Source organism: Canis lupus, chromosome 11 (genome assembly GCF_048164855.1).
Source record: "Canis lupus baileyi chromosome 11, mCanLup2.hap1, whole genome shotgun sequence".
Taxonomy (NCBI): domain Eukaryota; kingdom Metazoa; phylum Chordata; class Mammalia; order Carnivora; family Canidae; genus Canis; species Canis lupus.
In genome coordinates, this window is record NC_132848.1 from 37696683 (window position 1) to 37713043 (window position 16361).

General features: G+C 36.3%; 1 protein-coding gene across 11 annotated transcripts in view; it reads right to left on the minus strand.

Moving 5' to 3' along the window:
• The window catches only part of CCDC138 (coiled-coil domain containing 138), a 109920-nt gene that overhangs the window by 8016 nt on the left and 85543 nt on the right, over window positions 1-16361 (minus strand). For 10 of the 11 annotated variants that reach the window (XM_072844331.1, XM_072844329.1, XM_072844325.1 and 7 more), the window contains one exon: window positions 14311-14487. In XM_072844331.1, the coding sequence (XP_072700432.1) occupies window positions 14311-14487 (177 nt within the window). Of the gene's footprint in view, window positions 1-14310; window positions 14488-14966; window positions 15076-16361 lie in introns of those variants that run through there. The other variant, XR_012039394.1, reaches the window with a different exon arrangement.

Sequence of the window (16361 nt, forward strand, 5' to 3'; positions counted from 1 at the left end):
CTAAAGCAGTCTTGAAAAAGAAAATCAAAGCTGGAAGCATCACACTGCCAGATTTCAAGATATGTTGCAAAGCTGTGATCACCCAGATAGTATAGTACTGGTACTAAAACAGACACATAGATCAGGGAAACAGAATAGAACCCAGAAATGGACCCACAACTCTCTGGTCAACTAATCTTCGACAAAGTAGGAAAGAATATCCAATGGAAAAAAGACAGTCTCTTCAACAAATGGTGTTGGGAAAACTGGACCATGACATGCAAAAGAATGAAACTAGACCACTTTCTTACACCATGCACAAAGATAAACTCAAAATGGATGAAAGACCTAAATGTGAGATAGGAAACCATCAAAATCCTAGAAGAGAACACAGGCAACAACTTCTTTGACCTTGGCGCCAGCAACTTCTTACTAGACATGTTGCTGGAGAGAAAGGGAACAAAAGCATAAATGAACTATTAGGACCTTATCAGAATAAAATGCTTTTGCACAGCAAAGGAAACAGTAAAACTAAAAGGCAGCCTAAGGAATAGGAGAAGATATTTGCAAATGATATATCAGATAAAGGGCTAGTATCCAAAATCTATAAAGAATTACAGTGCTATATTGTATTTATAGGGAAAAAAACCCACACAGAAGCAGGTAGGCACAGTTCAAACCTGTGTTAAGGGATCAAATATATATATATATGAAATGCTAAATGAACAAAGAAGGATGAAGATTGAAAGAGCCCAATAGTGACTCAGGAAAATTTGCCTCAGAATATTCAACAGCAAGATATACCTTAAACTTCCAAGATAAAAGTCATTAGCCACCTAAGCAAAAGAGTAAATTATCACTAACAGGGAAAAAATCAGGCTATCCTTTCACTTCTCTGCAACAGTAAAAGTATAGTTTACAAAATTTTGAACAAAAGAAAGGGAGCTCTAAACCTACTATATATACTCAGGCACGATCTTGGTAAGTACAAAAAGGCCATCATTTTCAAACATGAAATGACTCAGCACCCACAAGCACTTCCTAAACTGGGGAGGAGGGGTGTAGGATACACATGGGGGAGGGAGCAATTAAGTGATTATTCAAAAATAAGAACACAGGGCAGCCCGGGTGGCTCAGCGGTTTAGTGCCGCCTTCAGCCCAGGGAGTGATCCTGGAGACCCGGGATCGAGACCCATGTCAGGCTCCCTGCATGGAGCCTGCTTCTCCCTCTGCCTGTGTCTCTGCCTCTCTCTCTCTTTCCTCTGTGTATTCTCATGAATAAATAAATAAAATCTTAAAAAAAAATAACACAGAAAAATGCAGAAGTCACAGTAAAAGAACTATTCCTGAGCACTTAATATAACTGAATGTAAAACTAATTTAAGTAGTAAGAAAACCAGTATGAAGCACATGTGCAAATTGTGGTCACAGAACAGAATGAACTGTGATAATGAAAGGGAAGTGGAAGAAGGAGAGATGGAAAGTGCACAGTGCGGCTGTCTTCATCTTTCCTGGCTGGGAGCCAATAAACGGCTAAAACTGAAAACAATACTTAAAAGACAGGATACACTTAAAAATGACTAATATGGTAGGGGTGCCTATGTAGCTTGGTTGGTTGAGTATCTGACTCATGATTTTGGCTCAAGTCATGATCTCTTGGGTTGTGGGATCAAGCCCTGTATTGGGCTCCATGCTCATCATGGAGTCTGCTTGGGATTCTCTGCCTCTCTCTTTCCCTCTGCCCCTCCCCCTGCTTATTCATGCTCTCTCTCTAAATTAACCAGTTAATTAATTTTTTAAAGTGACTACTATGGTGAATTTTCTTATATTATTTTACAATAAAAAAAAGAAAAAGAGAGACTCAATGCTTTTTACCTTTTCTTAACAGAAGGAATTTGATATAAAATATTTGTAATTCAAATCCATTTTATTTTTCCTGTTAATTTACTCTTTTGCTTAGGTGGCTAATGACTTTTATCTTTGAAGTTTAGGGTATATCTTGCTGTTGAATATTCTGAGGCAAATTTTCCTGAGTCACTATTGGGCTCTTTCAATCTTCATCCTTCTTTGTTCATTTAGCATTTGTAATTCAAATCCATTTCATTTTTCCTGTTAAATAGATTTCCGTAGGCTAACTGGAATTTAAATAAAAACTTGAAAAAAAAAATAGATTTCATGGGACGCCTGGGTGGCTCAGTGGTTGAGCATCTGCCTTTGGCTCAGTTTGTGATCCTGGGGCCTGGGATCGAGTCCCGCATTGAGCTCCCCACAGGGAGTCTGCTTCTCCCTCTGCCTGTATCTCTGTCTGTGTGTCTCATGAATAAATAAAATGTTTTTAAAAATAATTTTCATTAAGTAATGTATAATAAATCCCATTTCTGTAACAGTATTTTTCATGTTTATCCACTCAATATTTTCGTATGTACAACTACAGAAAAGTATCTGAAATAATATTTAATGATGGTGATTACTAAATGATGAAGTTTATATGGTGATGTTTTAAAAAAACATGCTTTCTACATTTCTTTTTGGTCTCATTTTTTTTTTTTTTTTTAGCTCTAAAAGCTTATTTATATTTAGTTTCTAAACTGTGGTTAAATATGCAAAAAACCCTCAAACCCTTACATTTTAACCATTTTTAGGTGTACTGTTTGTTAGTATTAAGTACATTCACATTGTTGTGCAACCATCCATCTCCAGAAATTTTCCATGTTCTCTAAAAGAAACTGTACCCATTAAACACTAACACCCACTTCCATCTGTCCCTCTAGATCCTGGCAGCCAACATTCTACTTTCTTTCTTTGTAGATCTGACTATTCTAAGTATCTCACATAAGTGGAATCATATAAGATTTGTCTTTTGGGGGGCCCCTGGGCAGCTCAATGGTTCAGCATCTGCCTTTGGCTGAGGTCATGATCCCAGGGTCCTGGATTGGGCCCCACATCAGGCTCCCTGCCTAGTGGGGAGCCTACTCCTCCCTCCCACTTGTGCTCTCTCTTACTTTTGCTATCTCTCACTCTCAAAAATAAATCTTTATTTTTTTAATTTTTAAATTTATTTATTCAGAATTTATTTATTTTTATTCATGACAGACACACAGAGAGAGGCAGAGACATAGGCAGAGGAAGAAGCAGGCTCCCCGGGGGGAGCCTGATGTGGGACTGTATCCCAGGACCCCGGGATCACGACCTGAGCCAAAGGCAGATGTTCAACCACTGAGCCACCCAGGTGCCCCAATAAATAAAATCTTTAAAAAAAAAATTGTCTTTTTGTATCTGGTTTATTTCACTTAGCATAATGTCCTCCAGGTTCATTTGAGGTGGAGCAGGTACCAAAATTTCCTTCCTTTTTAAGGCTGAATAATATTCCTCGTTATGTATATACCACATTTTCCCTTGCTGCTTTCAAGATTCTATCTTTGACTTTTGGAGTTTAATTATCATGTATCTTCTCTGTGGGCTCTTTGGGCTCTTCCTGAGGTTCACTGAGCTTTGGAATTTGGTGAGCTTCTTAGATTTGTAAAACTATGTCTTTCCTCACATTGGTAAATTTTCAGCCATTATATCTTTAAGTAGATTATCGAAGAGGCAGATTATTCTGCCCCCTTCTCTGTCTCTTCTTTCTGGGACTACCAAAATGTGCATATTAATCTGCTTGATGATGTCCCATAAGTCCTTTAGGCTCTGATCTGTTCCATTTTCTTCATTCTTTCTTTTTTGCTCCTCAGTCTTGATAACTTCAAATGTCCTGGCTTTAAGTTCATTCTTTCTTGTCCCTGTATGAATCTATGAATCTGATGTTGAACTTCTCTAGTGTTTTTAAAATTCAGTTACTGTATTTTTCAGCTCCAGAATTTCTATTTGGTTCTTGATAATTTTTGCTCTTTGTTCAAATTCTCACTTTTTCATATATAATTTTCCTGATTTCTTTTGGTTCTTTGGTCTTCTTTTAGCTCTTTGAGTGTATTTAAGATAGTTGCTTTAAAGTCTTTGCTGAATGAGTGTACTGCATGTTTCTTTGGGGATATTTTTCAAGATTTATTTTGTTTCTTTGAATGGCCATGTTCTCAGTTTCTTTGTATGCCTTGTGATTTTTTTTTTTTCTGAAAATTTATCATTTGAAAAACAGCCACCTTTCCTAGTCTTTGCAGACTAGGATGAAAGATCTTCTTCATTAATTAGCAGTAACTTGAGCCTTTGGGAACAGTGCCAGGCCTAAGGCCTAAGGTCTTCTCGGGTCTTTTATAGGCATAAGTCCTATCTGGGCCTATGAATGTGCTTCTTCTTTTCTAATTTCCCCCTGGCTGATTTTATAGGTCTTAATTTCCCAGAGTCTTACCCCAGCTTATTCTCAAGACCTCAGATGTTGTACTGTACTCTTCTGTCCATAATTTCTTGTCCCAGGCATCTGCAAGTCTATACTCCCGTGCAGCTTTCAAGCGCCATGGTACTTACCACTGCCTTTCTCGCCTTCAGTCAGATCCAAACTATTTGCATATGTCCCAGTCTGTGCTCTGAGTCAGGCAAGAGAGAAGAACCCAATCCTTTGGACCACCCAGAAAGGCCAGAATATTGCATACTAGTTCTACTGTCTTTTCTGTCTCAAAGAAGGAACAGGAATGAGCCACCCTCTCCCATCTGCCCTGTACCACACCAGGGGTGGGGTGGTGTAAAGACAATTAAAAAGTAACAAAATTTCTTAATGTTTTGAATAAGGCTTTTTTTGAATGTGCATTAGGTTGACTGTTACAGATCTTTGACTAGTTTTCAGAGCTCCTATAAAGTTAATTTAGTCAGTCTATAGTTGTTAATTTGATGTTTCTGTGAAAGAATGAGAGCCTGGAGCATCCTAGTCTACCATCTTGCTGACACCTGTCTTTATTTGAATTTTAAAATGATAAACCTATACAATTTTACCTTCCAAAGAAAGACTTTAAAGAAAATAGAATTTTTATAGGGTAAAATAAAACTAACTTCAATTATGATGTGGAAGTATATGTTGGTTCGGTTGGAAATGTAACAGAAAGTCCAATTTATAGTGGCTTAATCAAACAGATTCTTGGTTCTCTCTTAAAAGGAGGCACTTCCTGTAACTGGTTCAGGTACAAGACAGTGTCATCGAAAACCCAAATTCAGACTCTCTGTTTCTTCATGTGTAATTCATGGTCAAAAGGCTCTAGACAACAAGGCAAAAGAAGGGAGTCAAGTAAGAATAGTACTTATCATCTGTCCCCTCTTACCAGAAAATCAAAACATAAAGTGTCTCTGAACCTCTCAGTGGATTTCCAACCTCACATGCAGGACACATGTGGACATTCCTGCCAGCAAGAGGGCTGAGAGCAAGGAAAGGAGAAAGAGATGAGAATGGTGATGGGGAAGCCAGCCCATAATGTTTGCCACAAAGGACTAAATTAAATTATCTCTTGAAAACAATTATTTCCAATGCTTTCTTGAGTCACAGTATTTCATGTAAATTTGCAGTTCACAAGCTTGGTGGGCAGTACTTAAGTCTTCAATCTCAGTTACCCATTACTTTCAATAGTCAGGGGAAAGTGGCATAAAAACTCCCTGTACCAACATTACACTAATATCTGACAAAATACTGTATTAGTGGGCAACTTAAAATAAATACATTCTTATTAATTTAAAAGTCAATCACTGAAATTTCTCAAGAGAATTATTTATTCAAGATCTGCCAATTCAAAAGTGGTTATATGTTTTAAAAAGTATGTGCTGTCAGCAGTTCAGTACACTTTTTGGTAATGATTATGTCTCTGCATGTTAGACATCAACCTGTTGTTAACTGATTAGAATACTTTATGTAGTTCATATGCTAAGAATCTAAGTCTGTATTTTCCAGATAGCAGTTATTTTAATCTTTTCAGAATTCTTTTTTTTTTCTTTTCAGAATTCTAAGGCAAAGTGGTAATTAGAATAAAATTATTTTAAAAGCAAACTCTCAACTCTCAGATATATATATTAACATGTTATTACATGGGACAAAATATAGAATTTTTAGATAGTATGGCTTTTTGTATTTCTACTTCTGATGATTCAAAAGTTAAAAGCTGGGGTGCCTGAATAGCTCAGTTAAGCAGCCAGCTCTTGATTTCAGCTCAGGTCATGATCTCAGGGTCCTGAGATCAAGCCCTGGAACAGGCTCCACGTTTAGTGTGGAGTCCACTTGAGATTCATTCCCTCTTCCTCCCCCTCCTCCCCACTCCCCTCCCCCTACTTGCCCACTCTTTTTCTCTCTCTAAAATAAATAAATCTTCAAAAGTTGTAACATTGTGACATTCAGTATCAACCAAAAAATGTCAGCTGCCCACCCTTGTACTGAATAAAGGTCAATAAATTCTTAAAAAGTAAACAAGCAACAGTAAGAAGGATATACATAGGCAATCTTTTGAAAACAATTCTACATCAATTACCCTCTTTAGTTTTTTCCAAGTCTACCTTCATTCCTTTATGGAACAAGGCAGGTTGTAAAACAGAAGGATATACATAGGCAATCTTTTGAAAACAATTCTACATCAATTACCCTCTTTAGTTTTTTCCAAGTCTACCTTCATTCCTTTATGGAACAAGGCAGGTTGTAAAACACACTGAAGATGACCTACTACTTGAAAGACAAGTAGGAGTTTGTCAGGTGCCTAAGTGGGAGAAGTGCTAGTCCAGAGACAGTCTCTCTTCAGAACAGAACAATCCCAAGCAAAGTTCCTAGTCTGCTCAAATCCCTGTTCCTCCCTCTACTTCTTCATTCTGGAGAGAATTCCAAAGCTCCCCCGCAACCAACCCCATCTTCCTTTTTTTTTTTTTTTTTTTAATTTTTATTTATTTATGATAGTCACAGAGAGAGAGAGAGAGAGAGAGAGAGAGAGAGGCAGAGACTCAGGCAGAGGGAGAAGCAGGCTCCATGCACCGGGAGCCCGACGTGGGATTCAATCCCGGGTCTCCAGGATCGCGCCCTGGGCCAAAGGCAGGCGCCAAACCGCTGCGCCACCCAGGGATCCCCCATCTTTCTTTTCTTTTCTTTTCTTTTCTTTTCTTTTCTTTTCTTTTCTTTTCTTTTCTTTTCTTTTCTTTTCTTTTTTCTTTCTTTTCTTTTCTTTTCTTTCTTTTCTTTTCTTTCTTTTCTTTTCTTTTTCTTTCTTTCTTTCTTTCCTTTCTTTCTTCCTTCCTTCCTTTTCTTCCTTTCCTTTCCTTTCCTTTCCCTTTCCCTTTCCTCCCTTTCCCTTTTCTTTCTTCTTTCTTTCTTTCTTTCTTTCTTTCTTTCTTTCTTTCTTTCTCTCTCTCTCTCTCTCTCTCTCTCTCTCTCTCTTTCTTTCTTTCTCTCTTTCTTTCTTTCTTTCTTTTTCTTTCTTAATCCCTGGGACATAGTGAGTGCTAACTACTTTCTGCTCTGGAATCCCTCAATTCTGGGGTCTTAAGTCCAAGGGAAGCTTCTCCCTTGTCTCTACCTCCTTTTTCTGAAAGACTTACTTATTCCTCATCACCACCCTGTCCATAACCATGTGACATTAAACAAGTCATGTAATTTCTCAGAGCATCGGGTAATCATTTATCTACAAGCATACCATGTTTTATTCACTTCATTTACTTCACTGATATGGTGGGGTTGTTTTGTTTTCCTAATTGAAGGTTTGTGGCAGCCCTGTGTCCAGTAAGTCTATCAGTGCCATCCTTCCAACAGCATTTCCTCACTTCATGTGTCTGTGTCACATTTTGATAATTTTTACAATATTTCATTATGATTTTTGACTTATTATTTTTGTTATGGTGATCTGTGATCAGTGATCTTTGTTGTTACTATTTTAATTGTTTTGGGGGGCCACAAACAACATCTGTATATAACATGTTGAACTTAACTGATAAATGCTGTGAGTGTTCTGACTGCTTCACCAACCGCCATTCCCCCGTCTGCCCTCCTCTCCTCAGGCCTCCCTATTCCCCGACACACAACACTATTGAAATCAAGCCAATTAATAACCCTACAATGCTCTCTACATGTTCAAGTAAAAGCAAGAGGAAGACATTGAGGAAGGCATGTCGAAAGCCAAGATATGCCAAAAGCTAGGCATCTTATACCAAAGAGTTAGCCAAGCTGTGAATACAAAGGAAAAGTTCTTGAAGGAAATTAAAAGTGCTATTACAGTGAGTATATGAATGATAAGAATGCAAAACAGCCTTATTACTGATATGGAGAAATAGTGGTCTGGATAGAAGATCAAGCCAGCCAAAACATTCCCTTAAGTCAAAGCCTAAACAAGCAAGGCTCTAAACTCTTTTTAATTGTATGAAAGCTAAAAGAGGAAAGGAAGCTATAGAAGAAAAGTTTGAAGCTAGCAGAGGATGGCTTATGAGGTTTAAGGAAAGAAGCCATTTCCATAACATAAAAGTAGGAGGTGATGCCCCAAATGCTGATGTAGAAGCTGCAACAAATTATCCAGAAAGTCTAGGTAAGATAATGAAGGTGATTACACTAAACAAAAGATGTTCAATGTAGATGAAATGTCTATTATTGGAAGAAGATGCCACCAGGACTTCATAGCTAGAGAGAAATCAATGCCTAGCTTCAAAGCTTCAGAGGACAGGCTGATTCTCTCATTAGGTGGTGCTGGTGACTTAAACTGCAGCCAATGCTCATTTACCATTCCCAAAATCCTAGGGACCTTTAAGAATTATGCTAACAGGAAATACAACTTAGTATTTTAACTGTTACAGTAAATGTAAATGCTAATATTCAGTCTAGGATTTTGAATAGGTAACCATAAGTGAGACTAGTTTATTATTTTCCTTTGCAATGCAAACAAACAAAATCAGCAGTACACTATAAGAAAAACATCCCATGGCCAAATGTAGTTTATTTTAGTAATCTAAAGATTATCACTTTTTAAAAAAGATTTTATTTATTTATTCATGAAAGACACCAAGAGAGAGAGGCAGAGGGAGAAGCAGGCTCCATGCAGGAAGCCTGACGTGGAACTCGATCCTGGGACTCCAAGATCACACCCTGGGCCAAAAGCAGATGCTCAACTGCTGAGCCACCTGGTGTCCCAAGATTATCATTTTTTTTTCCCTTTATTAATCACATGATCCTTTTTTGATATATCAAACTCCATAGATACTAAAAGTTCATTTGACAAAATTCAACATCTACCTTTAAATATAATTGTATGGAACAGATGAATATTTTCTTAAAATGATAAGATATATGTATCTCAACCCAAGCCAGCAACATTTTGCTTAATGAAACACTAGAAGCATTCTCATTTAAAATGAGGACTAAGATGAAAATGTTTACTACCATTGCTATTATTTAGCATTGTACTAAAGGTGACACCCAAATTCAATGAGACAAGGCAAAATAAAATTATAAAGATTGTTAAGGAAGAAATAATATTTATAGATAATATGATTATGTATCTGGAAAACCCAAGAAAATGAAATGAAAAACCATTACAAACAATAAGGAAATGGAAACGGGCAGTTTTTAGGCCACAAAATAGAATGAACTAAATAATACAAATACAAACTTAAATCCTTCTATTTAAACTAAGTCGGATAAGAAAAGGAAAGTACTCTTTGAAATAAAATAAGACTCAAATTCTTACACAGCTAACCCCAGGTAAGTGAATAATCACTTTTAACCACTGACAGGAAAAAGAAAAACCACAAAGTAATTTTCTAAAATCAACACTACTAAGTGATTATATATACTCACACCCTAAAAGAGGTATTATCAGAAACCCTCAATCTAAAAAAAAATGTGCTCATAACATATAAGTTGAGGTATATCAATGAATAGATCTCAATTTATACTCAAATGTATTTTAAAATAAAATATCTAGATCATTTTCTAAAAAAAGAAATGCATTTTAGTAGCTTTCAAAAAACAGTAAATACCAATGCAGCTAATAACATTTCTCATATCTGAAAAGATGAATCTTCTGGGGAAAAGCACAAGGGGGACAAGAAAAAAACAATCACTCTGTAGCAGTACAAACTACAACACAGCTTAACATGAAGTATCCGGTGGAGATGAAGTATTGTATTGCTCCTCAAACTATTCTAAGAACTGGTCTGAGATTTTCAATCCGGCATACAGAATGCAACAGATAAAATACTTTTTAAAATAGTCCAACAAGAGGATGTGGAGAAAGGGGAACCCTCTTGCAGTGTTGGTGGGAATGTGAACTAGTGCAGCCACTCTGGAAAACTGTGTGGAGGTTCCTCAAAGAGTTAAAAATAGATCTGCCCTGCGACCCAGCAATTGCACTGCTCGGGATTTACCCCAAAGATACAGATGCAGTAAAACACCGGAACACCTGCACCCCAATGTTTATAGCAGCGATGTCCACAATAGCCAAACTGGAAGGAGCCTCGGTGTCCATCGAAAGATGAATGGATAAAGAAGATGTGGTCTATGTATACAATAGAATATTACTCAGCCATTAGAAATGACAAATACCCACCATTTGCTTCGATGTGGATGGAACTGGAAGGTATTATGCTGAGTGAAATAAGTCAATCAGAGAAGGACAAACATTATATGGTCTCATTCATCTGGGGAATATAAAAAATAGTGAAAGGGAATAAAGGGGAAAGGAGAGAAAATGAGTGAAAGTATCAGTGAGGATGACAGAACATAACAGATTCCTAACTCTGGGAAACAAACAAGGGGTAGTAAAAAGGTAGGTGGGCAGGGGGTTGGGATGACTCGGTGACAGGCACTGAGTGGGGGGCACTTGACAGGATGAGCACTGGGTGTTATGCTATATGTTGGCAAATTGAACTCCAATAAAAAAAAAAAATCTTGTTGGTAAGGTTGGTGTTTGATGAGGAAAAAATAAAAAAAATAAAGTAAAATAAAATAATAAAATAAAATAAATAAAATAAAAAAATAAAATAAAATATAAAATAGTCCAACAAAAAGGCTATATAGACTGGGGAGCTCTCATGCCTTCAGCAGGATACCCTACCTTGACATTTTACAAGTCAAATTCTAATACAGTCAATACACTTGAATCTAAGAAAATGAAACTCAAGAAAAACTAACCATCAATAGTCAGCTAGAGTTTCTCAAATTGGAGAAAATGAGCCTCCAGAAAAAACTATCATAACAGCCAACTAATTAAATTTTAATTAAATGTTTGCCCCAACAAGGCAAACATTTATATTACAGCCAATTAAATAATTTCCTTGCTTTGCTTCCCTGTCTTTTCTATAAAGACCTCTGCTCTAGGCCCCACCTGCAGAGCACACCCCTAACCATTTTCAGATTTGGTGCTGGCCTACTGGAGTCACTGTTTGTTCAAATAAATTTTTCAAAATTTATCTTCTTATTTTTAAGAATTTTATTTATTTATTCATGAGACAGAGAGAGAGAGAGGCAGAGACATAGGCAGAAGGAGAAGCAGGCTTCCTGTGGGGAGCCTGATGCGGGACTTGATCCCAGGACCCCAGGATCACGACCTGAGTCAAAGGCAGACACTCAACCACTGAGCCACCCAGGTGCCCCAATTTATCTTTTTACAATACCATTAGAAAACATTAGAAATGAAATAAGACAAACATACAAAATCCAAATCCAAATGTTTTAAGTTATAATTGAACTTGATAAAATTAATAATCTGACAACTACCATACAGGTTTTAAATACTGTTTCTATACTAACATGTGTTAGAGAACCAATACTAAGCAGTTTGAGTACTGCAGGGCTAGAGCTTGCTCCACTGACACTTTCCTCCAGCCTCTTGCTCCAAAGCCCTAAACAGACATTGGAGGAAGCCCTAGGCTCAGCACCAAAGCACTGCAAACACAATGCTTGAAACATACTGCCTCAAGCACAGCTGGCTACCAAGTCCCATTGTGAGATAAGCATCTGCAAATCCATTCTACCAAGATTTCTCTTCCAACAACTTTTTCCTAGAAACTTAAAAAAAAAAATGGCATGTGGAAATTATGTATATGGTGGAATGAGTTTCTCATCTCAAATCTCATCTCTTTCTCAAAAAACAGAACAGAAAACCAACAGCTAGGTGAGTACTTGCTGCATTTTTATCTATCAATCATTTAATCTCTTCAACACATTTCTCTGGTTAACATCAGGTACTGGATTTATATTAAAAATGAAAAATATATCAAGCAAATAAATATACTTCAGTCAGAGATCTCAAAGATTCACTCATTTCTAATCTTCCAAAAGTTTTCCATCACTAAAAATGATATGGCTTTCTAGCAATCCACATTAGAAATTGCTTTATTTACTCAATTTGAACAAGAAAGGATAACCTTGGATTTGCGCATAATCTGAACATGTGTGAATGAACTGAACACCTGTTGACTTTATCTACCATTATTTCTCCAAATGTAAATGTTATGGTGCCACAAAGTCATTTCACCCAAGTAGGTCCACTATTTGATAAAATTATATTTAGTTTTCCTTTGGCTATAAGATTTCCTCTCTGTTATAAACATTCAGACAGATTTGTTTCAAACGAATAGACATTTGCATCTGATAAAATTTTTGTTTTCCTCATTAAGAAAAATCCTATGGGGGTGCCTGGGTGGTTCAGTCAGTTAAGCATCCAAGCATCCAACTCTTGATTTCTGCTCAGGTCATGATCTTAGGGTCATGAGATTGAGCCCTGTGTCATGCCGTCTTGGGCTCTATACTCAGTAAGAAGTTGGCTTGAGATTCTCTCTCCCTCTGTCCCTCCCTACGCTCTCTCTCAAATCTTTAAAAAGAAAGAAAAATCCTATGAAAGTAAACTATAAATCTACCCACTTTAAACAAGTAATCTTGAGTATCTCTCATTTTATTAATTCTTCACCTTTTTGCTCCATAGCATATATTAGTAAATCAAGATATAAAACCCCAAGATTATTTAACTAGGTAGCTAGACCCTCAACTATAAGTCCAATATCTTAACAGTCACAAATGGCTAAAAATATTAATAAAAAATGTCAGAGAAAATTTAACATTTTGGGGAAGGAAAAAAGCCTCTGGAAAACCTAATCACAGTGCCATAGGAGAATGCATCTTGTTACTTCTAGAATCAGAAACATGGTTTCAAGTCTAAGTCTTACGATGGCCTAGGAATAAAAGCCATGGACAAGTTACCGGATTTTTCTTGGCCTCAGTTTTTCTACTCAGGCCCTTCATAGGGATGTTGTAAAGGAAAAACAAGAAAGTATATAAAATGAATTGAAAATGTGAATCCATACACTGAAGGTACCTAGTTAGAAATATAACTATGCTTGGGCACCTGGGTGGCTCAGTGGTTCAGCGTCTGCTTTTGGCTCAGGTCCTGATCCCAGGGTCAATCCTGGGGATCAAGTCCTGCACTGGGCTCCCTGAAGAGAGCCTGCTTCTCCCTCTGCCTCTGTCTCTGCCTCTGTGTGTCTCATGAATAAATAAAAACAATTAAAAAAATAAATATAACTATGCTTTACATCCAGCTGTTAGGGATTCACCCACAAGCAGCAAGCAGCACCAAGTACCAGACTGCTTACTACCACACTGAGCAATGACAATGACTTTCCAGTTTTAGTTTCAACCTTCTGGAAGGCATAAACATTTCATCTTTAGAAGTGCCACAGAAAGAGGAGAGAATAGGGAAAAAGAAAAGCTACACTGAAAAAGAATTACTGAGGCAAAATGGTTGCTTATTACAAGTCAAGGGGCTATTTGAGGTTCAAAGAGCACTACCAACCAAAGCAAATGAAAATACATATTTTCATATGTACCCATATATATCTGGGCTAAATTAGGAACCATTAACAGCAAGTTAAAAGAAACTGTTACACCAACATAAGAACCGAATAGAAAAAGTAAAGCCACAGGCTACAAAATGTTACAAATATGAATGAAAAAGAGTAGCCACATGTACAACTGAGTGCCTTTCCCACCCCACCCCCCACCTTCCCACAAAACAGTAAGGTTGAAGAGGAACAGGAATACAGCTCTGTCATTACTCTCCTTTAGATAGGAACACACCTGAACATCTCGCTCCCTCTGAGAAAACAGGGAATACAGGTTTAGATCTTTCAGAACGATGAGACAGAGATGCTTGAAAACAGGACTCGCAATGTAGAGTATATCCACGTGACTGAGATGAGTACTGGAAATTGTGCTAGGTTAATGGAAATTTGAACATACGACTTCTAGAAATGTTATTAACCATTGTATTACACAGCTATCAAAAATACTTTTTAACCATTTCTATTATAAAACACATTATGTCTGATATGTAGTTACACATTCAGAGTGCAAAGAAAATCATCCTACTGTCACTTCTTACTGTATCTAAAAACTTTAAAACTTACTAGATTCCACTGTCATCTGAAGCAAACTATCAATGACATTAGAGAGGAGTCCTTTACTGGAGATTCTTAGATGATTCAGTATTACCGGAACAGCTTGATACTCCAAAAACAAGACTTTTCCTTCATCTGTCTTCAAGTCCAAACATAGAGAATCAAAAGCCTGAGCCAGGTAGTCAGCTGAAAAACAGTACATAAAATCAACTGACATTATCAGTCAGGAGTATAGTTGGTAATCAGAAACAAAAGAAAGATAAAACCACCATTTAAATTCAAAAGGGAAACAAAAATAAAATGACCAGAGATCACCGGCTAAATTTAAAATGTTAGAACCCAAAGGCTTGAAACATGAAGAGGAATTACACCATGATGGGGTAAATTTCATTCATATTTTAATATCCAAATAACAATAAATTCCATTTTTAAAGAAAAAAGTTGATATTTAATAGTAAAGACCGTAAATAATGTTTATTTTCCATATTTGATAACTGCCATATGCTTCCAAAAGCATATTTATCTTTACCTAGCTTTTGAGATATTTTTTTGTTGCTAAGTAACTTTATGAAAATTTTTAAACAAGGATTTTTAATCTCTTAATAAAAATCAAACAGCCATTCAAAAGACAACTTCAAAGAACTAGATGTGCTCTGGTGTATTACCTTTTGTGATATATCTGCCATTAATGCAGCAAGGTTTTGCCAAGGCCAATGTTATGATGGAATCCATTAGATTAGAGTCCCTGGAACTCTCTTAAAGATGATTGGGAAGCTTAAAGCCAGGATTGAGAAGCATTAATTTAACCAGAATCAATGCAAGTGAGATATTAAGATACTTAAATTGTTACACTTCAATACACTAAACCCAAATCAGTAGTCTTACAACAATTTTACATTGTGCTTTTAATTGTACAAGAATACTCCAGTTTCCTAAACTCCTTCAATATACTATGGAAAGGAATTTTTTAAAAAAAGTGTTTGTGCTGTTCAAATACTAGTGAGCTAATTTTTCTACTGAGATTTCTGTTTAAAGAAGCCTTGAGAGTACTTTGAAAGACTGAAAATATGACAGAGTCACCTCCATTAAAATTTACTATCTTCTGGTTGATGTGTTGCATTTCATTCAAATTCCTAATTAAGAATGAGTAGCTGAAAATAACCGGTGTGAAATACCTATGAAAGAATTGAAATGCATAAACACATATTAAAATACATATGAAAGAATTTTGAGAAATTAAAATCTGTGCCTCAATTTATAGTATATTCTATTCTTACTTTTGGTAGAATTTAGTTCAAGGAACACTGCTACTATTACACTTACTTTTTGTGATTAAATAAAATATTGCAAACGAGTGTTAGGGTAAGCAAAGCTGCTGGATTCTGTTCAGGTTTACCTCATTAGGAACCTATCCTTATTTAGCAAAAAAATCAGTAGAAGAGTATATACATTAATTCTGAACTCAATTCTTCACAGAAAAGTGTTTATCACAGTGCCACCTGCTGTATTTGACACAGATTACTTCACTTCTCATTAATATATTATGAGATTAAATAAGCTAAATGCTATATGATACAGCAAATTTATAAACTTAAAAAATTGTCCCTTATTAACTTGGGGAGGGGGAGATGGTATTTGGTGATTTTTTTTTTTAAGTTGACTTATCTTTTAGGGAAAAGTAAAAGAATCATATTCTTATTTTCATTTCTCTACTAGTGAAGATTTTCTAAAAATCAAGACCAATTTAACTTCTAAGAGAGTATTTTAAGTAATTTGAGTTACCAATTTTACCAAAACTGGTTGTTGTCTTAAGCAACAAGTGTTTGGTGGTTTATTATGAAACAATAGAAATCCAACGCAGCCTAAGAGACCTCAATTCTGATCTCAAGTAAAACCAACTCTTAGAAGTTAGATAAAATAAATAATAATGTTTATGATAATGATAGCAGCTAATGCTTACTATATGTCACATTCTTTTCTAAACTTTCACATCAATTCTAATTTAATCTTCAAAAAAATGTGGTGAAACACAGAAAAGAAGGGACTTGCCCAATGTCACA